Source organism: Schistocerca americana, chromosome 9 (assembly GCF_021461395.2).
Source record: "Schistocerca americana isolate TAMUIC-IGC-003095 chromosome 9, iqSchAmer2.1, whole genome shotgun sequence".
Lineage (NCBI taxonomy): Eukaryota > Metazoa > Arthropoda > Insecta > Orthoptera > Acrididae > Schistocerca > Schistocerca americana.
The window spans coordinates 42,834,210-42,848,571 of NC_060127.1; the positions used below are offsets into that span (position 1 = coordinate 42,834,210).

The window sequence follows — 14,362 nt, forward strand, 5'->3', positions numbered from 1 at the left end:
ATACAGTAGAAGAAGAATGGGTAGCTTTGAGGGATGAAATAGCGAAGGCAGCAGAGGATCAAGTAGGTAAAAACATGAGGGGTAGTAGAAATCCTTGGGTAACAGAAGAGATACTGAATTTATTTGATGAAACGAGAAACTACAAAAATACAGTAAATGAAGCAGGCAAAAAGGAATACAAAGTCTCAAAAATGAGATCGACAGGAAGTGCAAAATGGCTAAGCAGGGATGGCTAGAGGACAAATGTAAGGATGTAGAGCCTTATCTCACGAGGGGTAAGATATATACTGCCTACAGGAAAATTAAAGAGACCTTTGGAGAAAAGAGAACCACTTGCATGAATATCAAGAGCTCAGATCGAAACCCAGTTCTAAGCAAAGAAGGTAAAGCAGAAAGGTGGAAGGAGTATATAGAGGGTCTATACAAGGGCGACGTATTTGAGCACAATATCATGGAAATGGAAGAGGATGTAGATGAAGATGAAATGGGAGATACGATACTGTGTGAAGAGTTTGGCAGAGCACTGAAAGACCTGAGTCGAAACAAGGCCCCGGGAATAGACAACATTCCATCAGAACTACTGACAGCCTTGGGAGAGCCAGTCCTGACAAAACTCTACCATCTGGTGAGCAAGATGTATGAGAGGCGAAATTCTCTCAGACTTCAAGAAGAATATAATAATTCCAATCCCAAAGAAAGCAGGTGTTGACAGATGTGAAAATTACCGAATTATCAGTTTAATAAGTCACAGCTGCAAAATACTAACGGGAATTCTATACAGACGAATGGAAAAACTGGTAGAAACCGACCTCGGGGAAGATCAGTTTGGATTCCGCAGAAATGTTGTAACACGTGAGGCAATACTGACCCTACGACTTATCTTAGAAGAAAGATTAAGGAAAGGCAAACCTACGTTTCTAGCATTTGTAGACTTAGAGAAAGCTTTTGATAATGTTAACTGGAATACTCTCTTTCAAATTGTGAAGGTGGCAGGGGTAAAATACAGGGAGCGAAAGGCTATTTACAATTTGTATAGAAAGGAGATGGCAGTTATAAGAGTCGAGGGACATGATAGGGAAGCAGTGGTTGGGAAGGGAGTGAGACAGGATTGTAGCCTCTCCCCGATGCTATTCAATCTGTATACTGAGCAAGCAGTAAAGGAAACAAAAGAAAAGTTTGGAGTAGGAGTTAAAATCCATGGAGAAGAAATAAAAACTTTGAGGTTCGCCGATGACATTGTAATTCTGTCAGAGACAGCAAAGGACTTGGAAGAGCAGTTGAACGGAATGGACTATGTCTTGAAAGGAAGGTATAACATGAACATCAACCAAAGCAAAACGAGGATAATGGAATGCAGTCTAATTAAGACGGGTGATGCTGAGGGAATTAGATTAAGAAATGAGACACTTAAAGTAGTAAAGGAGTTTTGCTATTTGGGGAGCAAAATAACTGATGATGGTCGAAGTAGACAGGATATAAAATGTAGACTAGCAATGGCAAGGAAAGTGTTTCTGAAGAAGAGAAATTTGTTAACATCGAGTATTGATTTAAGTGTCAGGAAGTCGTTCTGAAAGTATTTGTGTGGAGTGTAGCCATGTATGGAAGTGAAACATGGACGATGAATAGTGTAGACAAGAAGAGAATAGAAGCTTTCGAAATGTGGTGCTACAGAAGAATGCTGAAGATTAGATGGGTAGATCACATAACTAATGAGGAGGTATGGAATAGAATTGGGGGGAAGAGGAGTTTGTGGCACAACTTGACTAGACGAAGAGATCGGTTGGTAGGACATGTTCTGAGGCATCAAGGGATCACCTATTTAGTACTAGAGGGCAGTGTGGAGGGTAAAAATCGTATAGGGAGACCAAGAGATGAATACACTAAGCAGATTCAGAAGGATGTAGGCTGCAGTAGGTACTGGGAGATGAAGAATCTTGCACAGGATAGAGTAACATGGAGAGCTGCATCAAACCAGTCTCAGGACTGAAGACCACAACAACGACATACTACAGCATCATCTGCAAAAAAGTGTCAGTGAACTTCCGATGTTATCCGCAAGGTCATTTATGTATATTGTGAAAAGCAACGGTCCTACGACACTCCCCTGCGGCACACCTGAAATCACTCGTACTTCGGAAGACTTCTCTCCATTGAGAATTACATGCTGCGTTCTGTTATCTAGGAACTCTTCAATCCAATCACACAAGTGGTCTGATAGTCCGTATGCTCTTACTTCGTTCATTAAACGACTGTGGTGAACTGTATCAAATTCCTTGCGGAAGTCAAGAAACACGGTATATACTTGGGAGCCCGTGTCTACAGCCCTCTGAGTCTCGTGGACGAATAGCACGAGCTGGGTTTCACACGATCGTCTTTTTCGAAACACATGCTGATTCCTACGAGTAGATTTGTAGTCTCCAGAAAAGTCATTATACACGAACATAATACGTGTTCCAAAATTCTACAACTGATAGACGTTAAAGGTATGGGTCTATAGTTCTGCGCATCTGTTCGACGTCCCTTCTTGCAAAAGGGGATGACCTGTGCCCTTTTCCAATCCTTTGGAACGTTACGCTCTTCTAGAGACCTACGGTACACCGCTGCAAGAAGGGGGCAAGTTCCTTCGCGTACTCTGTGTAAAATCGAACTGGTATCCCATCAGGTCCAGCGGCCTTTCCTCTTTTGAGCAATTTTAATTGTTTTTCTATCCCTCTGTCATCTATTTCGACAGCTACCATTTTTTCATCTGTGCGACAGTCTAGAGAAGGAACTACAGTGCAGTCTTCTTCTGTGAAACAGCTTTGGAAAAAGACATTGTTTCGGCCTTTAGTCTGTCATCCTCTGTTTCAGTACCATTTTGGTCACAGTGTCTGGATATTTTGCTTTGATCCACCTACTGCTTTGACGTAAGACCAAAATTTCTTAGAATTTTCTGCCAAGACAGTACATAGAACTTTACTTTCGAATTCATTGAAAGCCTCTCGCATAGCCCTCCTCGCACTACATTTTGCTTCGTGTAATGTTTGTTTGTCTGCAAGGCTTTGGCTATGTTTATGTTTGCTGTGAAGTTCCCTTTGCTTCCGCAGCAGTTTTCTAACTCGGTTGTTGTACCACGGTGGTTCTTTTCCATCTCTTACGATCTTGCTTGGCGCATACTCATCTAACGCATATTATACGATGGTTTTGAACTTCGTCCGCTGATCCTCAACACTATCTGTACTTGAGACAAATCTTTTGTTTTGAGCCGTCAAGCGCTCTGAAATCTGCTTTTTGTCACTTTTGCTAAACAGAAAAATCTTCCTACCTTTTTTAATATTTCTATTTACGGCTGAAATCATCGATGCAGTAACCGCTTTATGATCGCTAATTCCCTGTTCTGCATTAACTGTTCCAAATAATTCAAAAAATGGTTCAAATGGCTCTGAGCACTACGGGACTTAACTGTTGTGATCATCAGTCCCCTATAATTTAGAACTACTTAAACTTAACTAACCTAAGGACATCACACACATTTATGCCCGAGGCAGGATTCGAACCTGCGACCGTAGCGGTCACGCGGTTCCAGGCTGTAGCGCCTAGAACCGCACGGCCACTCCGGCCGGCGGAAGTAAATCTGTTTGTCACCAGAAGGTCTAATATGTTATCGCCACGAGTCGGTTCTGTTCAAGGTAGTTTCCAGATAACGCACTTAAAAATTTCACTGGATTCTTTGTCCCTGCCACCTGTTATAAACCTTTGAGTCTCCCAGTCTATATCTGGCAAATTAAAATCTCCACCCAGAACTATAATATGGTCGGGTAATCTACTCGAAATATTTTCCAAATTTTCCTTCAGGGCTTATAGAGACACCCAATTACCATGCTTGAGCCTGCATTAACCGTGACCTTCACCCAGATTGTTTCACATTTCGGATCTCCGTCAATTTCCTTCGATACTATTGCACTTCTTATCGCTATAAACACACCTCACCCTTCACTGTCCAGCCTGTCTCTGCGGTATACATTCCAATCTGAGTTTAGTATTTCGTTACTGTTTAGATCTGGTTTCTGTTAGCAACGTATTTCGAACACAGTCTGAATGTGCCTAGACAAATAAGCGACACGTAGTCAAGGACATAGGATGGCATAAAGACTGAGATGCATGAAAAAATACCGCATCATAAGTGAAGTTTTAATACATTAATTCTATGCACTAAGACACTCCTAGAGCCGAGTCAAGTTAAGGAAATCCGTGACACATGGCGGGCTTGGAACATTTGCACGGAGTGACACTCGCACGGATCCTCGGGCTCTTGCCGAGCTAACCGGCTTTTCACAGGTATAGCCACGCTAAGAAGTCCAGCAATTCAGCACATCTGCTCATGCAAGCTGGCTGGCGTTCACATCATAGCAGTTAGCAACTACGTATCGCTTCAGGTCGGTTCATTAACGCGTTTAGTGGCAAATTCGACTGTCGTATTAATGAGCACTGACAATTAAACTCAGCATCTCTTAATATTCTGATGATGTGAAGAAGTGAGGAAGGGGCGGGGGGGGGGGGGGGCTAAGTAACCGCCATTCTAGGACGAAATTTAAACTAACAAATTTATATGCCATCATCATTTCATGTAAACATTAAATTTAAAAACACAGGATGTATTATTTATTTTGCTTTTCACTGACGGATCAATGTCTGGTACCACTTTACGAGTAATTCTGATTCGAAGATAAGATTTTAAGCTGAAGTCCGCCAATGAGTTTCTGTGTGTGGATTTCGTTCTCTTCACTGCGCAAAAAAAATAGCATGTACATGTAAGTCTAAACAGTGACAGAATCGTAGCTGCACACTTGTAAATTTACATTTGGGAAACAGAAGTCTACGAGACTCGCTTTTCTATGAAAACAATCACGAAAACGTCCGCCCCCGGTAGCTGAGTGGTCAGCGCGACAGAATGTCAATCCTAAGAGCCCGGGTTTGATTCCCGGCTGGGGCGGAGATTTTCTCCGTTCAGGGACTGGGTGTTGTGTTGTCCTAATCATCATCATTTCATCACCATCGACGCGCAAGTCGCCGAAGTGGCGTCAAATCCGAAGACTTGCTCCCGGTGAACGGTCTACCCGACGGGTCGCCCTAGTCACACGACTTTTTTTTTTTTTGTCACGTAAACGTCACAGTGTAGATCTATAGATCTATAAGTTCTAACTGTAGCCGAGTTTTTCCACAGTATCAGCATAACCCGAGAATCAGTGAAACTGCGCAACGCTTTGCAACCTGAAAAGCAGTATGGCAACTTGATATAACAGCAGATTGTTTCGTTGAGCGTTGCTCCTGAAAATAAAAATGTGATTTCATAGCGAAAACGTTGGGAAAATTATCGAGAGGTTCATTTCTCTCCTCCAAAATGATGAATACTTTCTTCAGTCACGCCGCTTGAAGGCGTTAGTTTCTTTTTCTCACATAGGATTCTCGCTGTTCGTCTTCCCACGTGTCCATAATCTTTTGCATAGAATCTATTGTAATGTTGTTGTAATCTGAATTATTTCATTGTGTTCAAAGTTTTGAGGCACATTAATAAAACATTGAATGCAATAAACATTTAGACTAGGCGTCCTGCACTGACACGCTTATGTCTGTGATGTGTCTGACCGCTTTGCAATTCCTAAAGCGACCACCATGCTACCTTTCATGCCTCTGAAATGGGCTACTCTCCATTTTAAGGGGAGACTCCATCATAAACCTTAATTTGTTTCAAAAAAATTTAATTGCTATATCACATCTTTGGAGTATTTATTCTTAGATCCCAAATGATTTGTCTGTATTCGAATTGCAAGTACGTGTAAGAAATATTTGAAATACGCACTGCGTAAGGGGCTGTAGCACACTGAAAGATTCGAAAGATAATTTTTGATTTTTATTACCATCAAAGAGAACACATTTACTCCGAATTTGGCATAAACTCAAACTGGGAAAACCAAGTAGGAAGATTTCCAGAAAAACTGAAGCGAAACAATAGGCAATCAGTCGCTGGAAATCAATTGCTTTGCCTGTTGACAGTGTACATACAAAATTAACGAATACACTGAGGTTCTGTTCGCTATAATCAACAAGCTCCAAGGAAATAGGCGTTGCCTTGCAATCAATCAATACCCCTGCCACGGCACCTCCTCAAGAAGGCTGTGAATTGATTTTAATTTAGAAAATTTAAGAAAAAGGCTATCCTGATCTTGAAATTACAAAAAGAAGCCTCATATAAGCAGGAAGGTAAAACGTTACGGTGGCGGTGAATTTTAATGGATGCGTGTCTTGTAATAACACTCATTTTTTGATCAAATGTTAAAATCCATTTTACCATAACTTTGAGTTTTCAAGCTCAGTGCCAATTTTTCTTCATCATCTGAGTGAAAATTTTGCTTGAAATAGTCTTGATGTGTTTGTATATTTCAGTGCATTAGTTTTCGAAAACGTAATTTGTTCATTTATGTAGCAATAATTAAAGAAAATTTAAGGGTGAAATTTGAAAGAAATCCTGAAAACAAATTGTAATATTTGTCGTAATGAATATGCAGGACCGAATTATTAATATTTCTTATAATGAATGCACAGGACCGTTGAACTACAGTAAATCTTGTGAGTGTAACTAAAAAATCCAGCATGTGAAAATTGTGGTATGAGTACCAAAAGTTGGTTTTCAAGAATACCATTAAACTCACATCAAAAATCAAAATTCGGAAACCAACGTCGTTATGGACTCTAAAACGTTGGTATTGCTACATCTTTACACAATACACACAATGTTAAAGTTTTGTTGCTATCAGCAAAGTAGAAGACAAGTTAAATTTTTGTGTGGCGTCTTCGCTCAAGAACCATGCCGCATATACTCTATGTTCTTACCTAAGACTACGCCGAACCTAATGGTAGCCATTCCTCTGAAGGCAGCACTTTGTTTTCACATCTCCTGAGCTACCGGTCGGCCGTGCCGCGCTATGTAACGACATCTGACAGTCCCGTTTTCCCACGACCGTTCACAACCCAGGTGGTGAGCTAGAGGGACCATCTTCAACAGGCCTGCTATAACCTACCATATGTTTTGCTAGAATTTGTTCTTAACGTATATACACAACCCAGGTGGTGAGCTAGAGGGACCATCTTCAACAGGCCTGCTATAACCTACCATATGTTTTGCTAGAATTTGTTCTTAACGTATATTCAAAGGTTGCATAACTGCAACCACTCGCTCTTTTATCATAATTTGATTTGTCTTTAACAGTTTCATGCTGATTTGCTCATCTTCTAAAGGAGGACGGAAGTATGAATTTAAGTCATTTGCCTATGATTCGGTTGCAAAGATTTTATGTTCGGTGTCTTCCCATACAGTTTTTGGTTCTAAGAACCTCTCAAGGCGAATGCTGCGATTATGCCCTAGAGAAGATTTGGCCTTTAAGATAGTCTTATTATTCTTTATTAGGGAATATTTTCCAGATTTCAAAAGATATTTGGCCGAGTTTGAGCCGTTTCCAGCGAACACCACGAGGAGGTACTCTCTTTGCGTCCCCCATTAAATTTATTTACAATATTTACAAGATTGCCAACGATTACATTAAACTGCTTTCCGATATTTACAAATTATTCAATGATTCTGGTGTTTTCTTTGTCATTGTAATTTCTGTGCGTTGGCCACACACGTCAGAAATGGTTTCAAGTTCCCATCAGTTTGGAGTTTCTTTAAAATCTTTGCAATCGTTTCTTCAGTCTTCATTGCCGACTTTTTTCTTCTTTTCCTATCAAATTAGTCGTTCAAACTGGTGGCCATTGTACTCTGCATCTTATCGAAGATTTTTCACTAATGAGTGAACACTCGGATCAACTTTTGACGCCGCGCGGGATTAGCCGAGCGGTCTCGGGCCCTGCAGTCATGGACTGTGCGGCTGGTCCCGGCGGAGGTTCGAGTCCTCCCTCGAGCATGGGTGTGTGTGTTTGTCCTTAGGATCGTTTAGATTAAGTACTGTGTAAGCTTAGGGACTGATGACCTTAGCAGTTAAGTCCCATAAGATATCACCGACATTTGAACATTTTTTGAACTTTTGACATTATTGCATTTATTCTCCGGTTCCATCCTTCTGAGACATTATTTGTGCGATGGCACCTTACAGTGCAATTACGCATCTATCTCGGCGTATGCTCGTTATCCAGCCACTGGTCAGCAAAGTCGTGATAAAAGTCCTGAAACCGAAGGAGGTGGCGCAGTGGTTAGCAAAAAACTGCTTCAAATGACTCTGAGCACTATGGGACTTAACATCTGGGGTCATCAGTCCCCTAGGATTTGGAACTACTTAAACCTAACTAACCTAAGGACATCACACACATCCATACCCGAGGCAGGATTCGAACCTGCGACTGTAGCGGTCGCGCGGTTCTAGACTGTAGCGCCTAGAACCGCCCGGGCACACAGGTCGGCTAGTGGTTAGCACACTGGACTCCCATTCGGGAGGACGACAGTTCAAACCCGCGTCCGGCCATCCTAATTAGGTTTTCCATGATTTCCCTAAATCGCTTCAGGCAAATGCCGGGATGGTTCCTTTGAAAAGCAGCAGCCGACTTCCTTCCCCATCCTTCCCTTTGTCCCCTGCCCCAAAAACAAACAAATAACCAAGACTCTGTATAGGGAAGACTTTTGATATGTGTTAGCATTGACTGATAAGATCTATAGTAATGTTTACTGTGCTCGCAAGCGCTTTGCACCAACAACCTTGTAATGGCAAACGTCAAAACACTATTGAGGGTCGTATAAATGTCACTACAGCTGAGTGGATGACATTTCTTGATCCGCGGGTCGCCTGCTGAGGGCAGGTGGCGCAAAGGAGAGTTTCAAGAAGCGGTCGCGGAGAACAGGTGGGGCGCGCGTTGGAGACTGACAAATGGTGTGTGTCCGGCAAGCTGCCCAGGGTGAACATCGTTCACAGCTGTTACCTCCGCCACCTCCCCCCCCCCCCTCTCCTCCAGTTGTTTCGCAGAACGGGAGCATAACATGTCGCGGTCACCGCTGGAGTCCGGATGGCCTCCAGTCAGTGCCATGCCTCGGGGACTGGAAGCCTCTATATAAGACTGCCCCTCCCAATGCAGACGTCAGCATTCGCCCGCCACAGTTTTCAGCGCAGGAGAGGCAGCCAACCAACGATCACCAGCCATGATGAAGTACCTGGTAAGTGTGTTGGATAGCAGCACATCTCAGGCTCTGTGTCTGTATACATATTCTATTTTGCTGACGCGAACCTACATAGGGACAAACGAGCACCATGGTAGAATAAGGGGAATCAGAGCTCGTACGGAAAAATATAACAATCATTTTAGGGTACATCCATACCCCGCCATTTGAACGGAGTCGTATCGTGGGGCTGTCGGAAGCTAGATGGACATATCGGCGGATTACTGCACGTGTCGGACACATTGTATTGGTGATGTGCCGCTGCTTTCAACAATGGTCCGTCAAACATTCCCACACCTGGTGACCAGGTCCGCGGCGGATACTTATTGGTGGGGGGGGGGGAGGGTCCGCGCGCTATTCGTTCGTTTCTTCCGTCAGTCGACTTGACTGAATAGAGTTATCGAGTAGTTGTACTTCCCTCTGTGGCACGCGCGTCCGCGTCATCGTATTTTATACGTTTCTGTCTGGCACATAACTACGAGAAAAGTCGCGGCCATTCCAGTGATCTCGATACGTTATTCTGTCTTGCATTTGTTCGAGATAAGTTGTGAATATTCTACTGTTTTCTTTGTACAGAACGTAGCGTTGTAAATACCGACTACTCACCGAATATGAAGTTAGTTTACATTCAGAAGCATAAATATTAAGACTGAAGAGTGGATAAGTAAAAAGTTCTGGTTGTAGCAAGTACAAGTGTGAAGATTAGTAAGAGTGGTCAACTGATTGCGAGGTACTAATAATAGTAATTCATACTAGTTTCTCAGTAAAAATATTCGTAACAATATATTCTAACGAGTCTCGTAACAGACTCGTAACAATAATTTTACTAATTACGCAACAATAGTTACCCATATCTAACTCGTATTATGAGTTAGGTATGGGAAACTATTGTTGCGTATATCTCCGGTAATAGTGACTTTCGAGAAGATTCCTTAAAACGCATTGTTACTGTAAAGGACCTCTATCGAATGCACTAGAAAGGAACAGAAACGGCAATAAAAGTTCCCCACGCAAACTGCTGGATGGCGTCATCCTTGGAAACTCGCCCTTGTACTGTATTTCGTAAGATACATATTCGCTCGTCGCTTTCACCTGCATCTATTCCTACGGTAGAAAGAAGTTTTGCAACATCGCGAGGTACAAAGACATGGCTGAGGTCGACAGTGAAGGATGATCGACTTAAATAATGGCTTAGCTCTGTTGAACACTCTCCCTGACCTTGATTGTCCTATTGACAACGCAATTTGACAGGAAGAGTAGGCGCATAGAATTCATCATTTAAGGAAAATGGCATTGTCTTGTGTATGTGTCTAATCAGTATAAATTGCATGTGACTTGATTACTTTTTACTAAGTGAACAAAATGAATGGCATTGTTGGCCAGGAGGTCCCATTCGGGTTGGGTGCCAAGTGAAAGTCTTATTTGTGTCGGCGGTATATTGGGCGACTTGATGCCAATGATGAGGATAAAATGATAATGACTATACAACACCCAGCAGAGAATATCTCAAACCCGGCTGGGGATCGAATCTGGGCCCAGTGCATGGGAGGCAACAACGTTACCACCCAGCCAAGCAAGTGAACATGGTAAAACTAAAGGTAGCTCAAGATATTTTCAGCGCCCCCTCCTTGAGGTTTTCCTGTATCCGCCACTGGACCACGTTGTGGATGTCTGCATAGCACAGAGCTAAGTCAACATCGACACATTGTGCGAGCGCTAATGGCCGACTGAACATCATCCAGGAACGAAATCCAGCCACATGTTGCACCTGCTGTGCCTTCAGGGTCCATTAGGAACCGTCTGCTTACGTGTGTCCTGGGCCTGGCTATCACAGACACCACGGCATAGCCAACCATTTCTGCTCTGCGTTAGTCGTAGTGATAGAGTTGGCTGGTGAGTGGAATGGAGGTCAGCTGTGTTCAGTGATGAGAGTAGCTTCTGTCTTATGTGAGTAATGGACATACGTGTGTATGATGTAGAGCTGGTAAAATGCCTATTCGCCCACCGGCTCCATCTCAGGGTTTTTGGTGGGGAAGGCCATCAGTTGTAGTTCACGGTCAAATTTCACGTTTCCGCAGGGCAAGATAACCAGTAGCTACATTACACAGGTACTCCTGCCTTTTTTCCGCAGGAAGGTGATGTGCTTTTTCAGCAGGACATTGCACGACTGCAGCGACGTAACGTGCTTTTTGTGTTGTTGAACAACTGCCCTGGCCAGCAAGATCACCATATTTCTTGCCTGTTGAACACGTTTGGGACATGATGAATTGCGAACTTACTCTTGTCCAGGGTCTGCAGGGCCTGCCGAATTGCAACTGGAGACTCAAGATGCTTGGGACAATATATCGCAGAACGACATTCGGCGTCTTTATGTGCGTTTGCACGCGAGAATACAAGCCCGAATTGCCGCCAGAGGTGGTTACACCAACACCGACTCAAAGGAAGGCATCGGCGCTTGTTGGTGACGTCACGTCAGCTAGAGAGAGCAAACGCCATGTCTGTTGCAGGCAGAAACCCCTCGGCGTGCTAATCACTATAAATATCTTATTTGTGGACAAAATGTTTGGTATTGTTTTGGATTCTGCAGTTTTATTTAGATGAAAGATTTTCTTATTATCGTGAAGCTACAAATGAAGATCATAGTTCTGTATTACTGAATCCTGTCGAAACAAACGTAGATCAATATGAGAAGACGCTTTGCCCCATTGCAAGCTTCGGAAATTTTACATTCAAGTAACTACATTTACTCGATCCATTTTGCTATCGAAACTTACCCCAACCCCCTTACAATGAACTCGTTTCTTTTATTTATTTATTTATTTTATTTTCGTTTGACATCGTCACTGGAAATGTGAACTAGTTTACATGTGTAAATGTCCAACTGGTGCCAGTCATCAGATTACAGTCGTTTTCAACGAAAGGAATTCTAAACAGGAAACAAAATAGCTTCACACATCGAGTATACGGCAGAGCTTAAACGTTTTTGAACATGCGCATTAGAAAAGATAAATATTCCACTCTTGCAACTGAAAGGAGAAACTTTATAAGATAAAAAAAATTATTTGATAAAACAAGTATCTCTCTTTTGCCTCTTGTTCTGTCCCCCAACCCCTCCCCCCAACGTGTACAATCGCAAGATATTTCATTAACATTCAGTGCTCCTCACCCCATAGTCAACCAAGATACCTAAAGAAGAGCAATAATATGTTCACAGTTTCTTGTAAAGGCAACCCAGTACAAACGTAACTTCCTCAGATTTACAAATAAGGTACAGAAGCACGAATTATGGTTCAAATGGCTCTGAGCACTATGGGACTTATCATCTGTGGTCATCAGTCCCCTAGAACTTAGAACTACTTAAACCTAACTAACCTAAGGACATCACACACATCCATGCCCGAGGCAGGATTCGAACCTGCGACCGTAGCAGTCGCGCGGTTCCGGACTGCGCGCCTAGAACCGCTAGACCAGCGCGGCCGGCCACGAATTATGTTGCTGCTGGACCATGAAGTTATTTTTGTATGTCAATCCTTAAAACAGGTGGAAATTTAAGTTCAGGAGTACACTATTTGTTAAGAAGTGTAATGAATTTCACAATTAATTGATTGCAGAAATCTCTCAGAACAATGTGTGTTGGTCAACTACCGCCAATAGTTTCACATTTTCCTGTGTCAGGGAGGGAGACACCACCATTATGAGTATGCCTGCATCAGACCTGGCGTTCGCCGTGCCTACCTGACGTGACGTCACGAACAAGCGCCTAGGCCTTCCTTTGAGTCGGTGTTGGTTACATGGTGTACTGATGCTGCCCTTTTGGCACCCTTTACTGCGACTTGAATGTTACATTTGGTCTGAGTTTATCATATACTCATACAATGATGAGCTAGCTATCACCTATCAATAAACTCTCCTCATCCTTGAGGGTGATACACACTTTCCCCATAGTGTATATCAAATATAATGATAGAACCAAGACGGAACCCTGTGGAGCACCTTGGGTAAAACCTTCACAGCTTCAAAAGTTGGGCTTTCTGATTAATCAGATAGGTTCCTGGTGTTTTGAGCTACTGAAGCGGTGCCTAGGTTAGTATCCTATACGTGATACCATCCTCGACTTTGCAGGTCCTGGCCCTGTGCCTGTTCGCCGCCGTCTTCGCCGCTGAGGAGTCCGCCCCCAAGGAGAAGCGCGGCCTGGCCTACGCCACCGGCCTCGGCTACTCCGCCCCCCTGGCCTACTCTTCTGGACTCTACGGTGGATACGGATACGGGTACCCTGGATATGCTGCCGGTTACTACGGCCTCGGCTACCGCGGTCTGGGATACGGCGCAATCGGCTACCATGGTCTCGGCTACTATGGTGGCTACCACTACTGAGATTCGTGCATTCACGTCCCCCTCCAGTCCTGACAATCCTTTCCCCTCACATCCACTGAGCCCAGCCAGCAAGTAATTTCCAACATACATTTGAGTATATGAGATCTGATGTTCATTTCCAGTTGGTGCAGTAGCTCGTAATCGTCACAATAGAAAATAAATCATCTCCAACTTATAAAACAATGTTTTGTTTTTCTTCTTAAGCTACTTGACCAACGTAAGAAGTAAAGTAAGAGCTCTTGAACAGATGGATATGATGAAAAATAAACATGTTGATAGAGATCTGGGGTCAAAAGAACCTAGTGCGATATCAGTATATAGATCATGATGCGAACTGAACAACCAGAGAACAAGGAGCAAGTTTAATATAAGCCAACTGGTAAGTAATTAACCATTTACATAAAAGGATCCACAAATGGAATTCCAAGAAAGGTGCACTTACAAGGGAGTTGTGGTACATTATACCAGGTATACTGACACCACAATCAAGGTGTATATCACTAAACCGCTGACAAACAAAGATATTGAGGGAATGAAGAGGTACTGGGAGTAATAAATATAACGTGTACAAATTCCTCTTGATCCTGATGGATAGATGCAAATTAAGTAATCAATGTTTCTCTTTATAGCCGATATTTTTTTCCGACTTTGACCTATCCAGGATCCAATTATAGTTATCAAAAATCGTTCAGGATACCTCTTTATCCCAGATTTCTTTCTGACTGATTTGTTATTTCCTTAATCCAGTGTTTGGTAGCCTTTAGTTTGGTGATTAAGTTGAAGATTTTGTTTGTGAATGAGCATTCG

At 42.8% G+C, this 14,362-nt stretch overlaps 1 protein-coding gene across 1 annotated transcript; it reads left to right on the plus strand.

The window, feature by feature from the left end:
- The first annotated feature begins 9,043 nt into the window (after positions 1–9,043).
- LOC124550968 (cuticle protein 6.4-like) lies at positions 9,044–13,738 on the plus strand. Its single transcript, XM_047125787.1, has 2 exons — positions 9,044–9,178; positions 13,304–13,738. Exons 1-2 carry the CDS (start codon positions 9,164–9,166, stop codon positions 13,553–13,555), a joined length of 267 nt encoding a protein of 88 aa, XP_046981743.1. The 5' UTR covers positions 9,044–9,163; the 3' UTR covers positions 13,556–13,738.
- Positions 13,739–14,362: the final 624 nt, after the last annotated feature.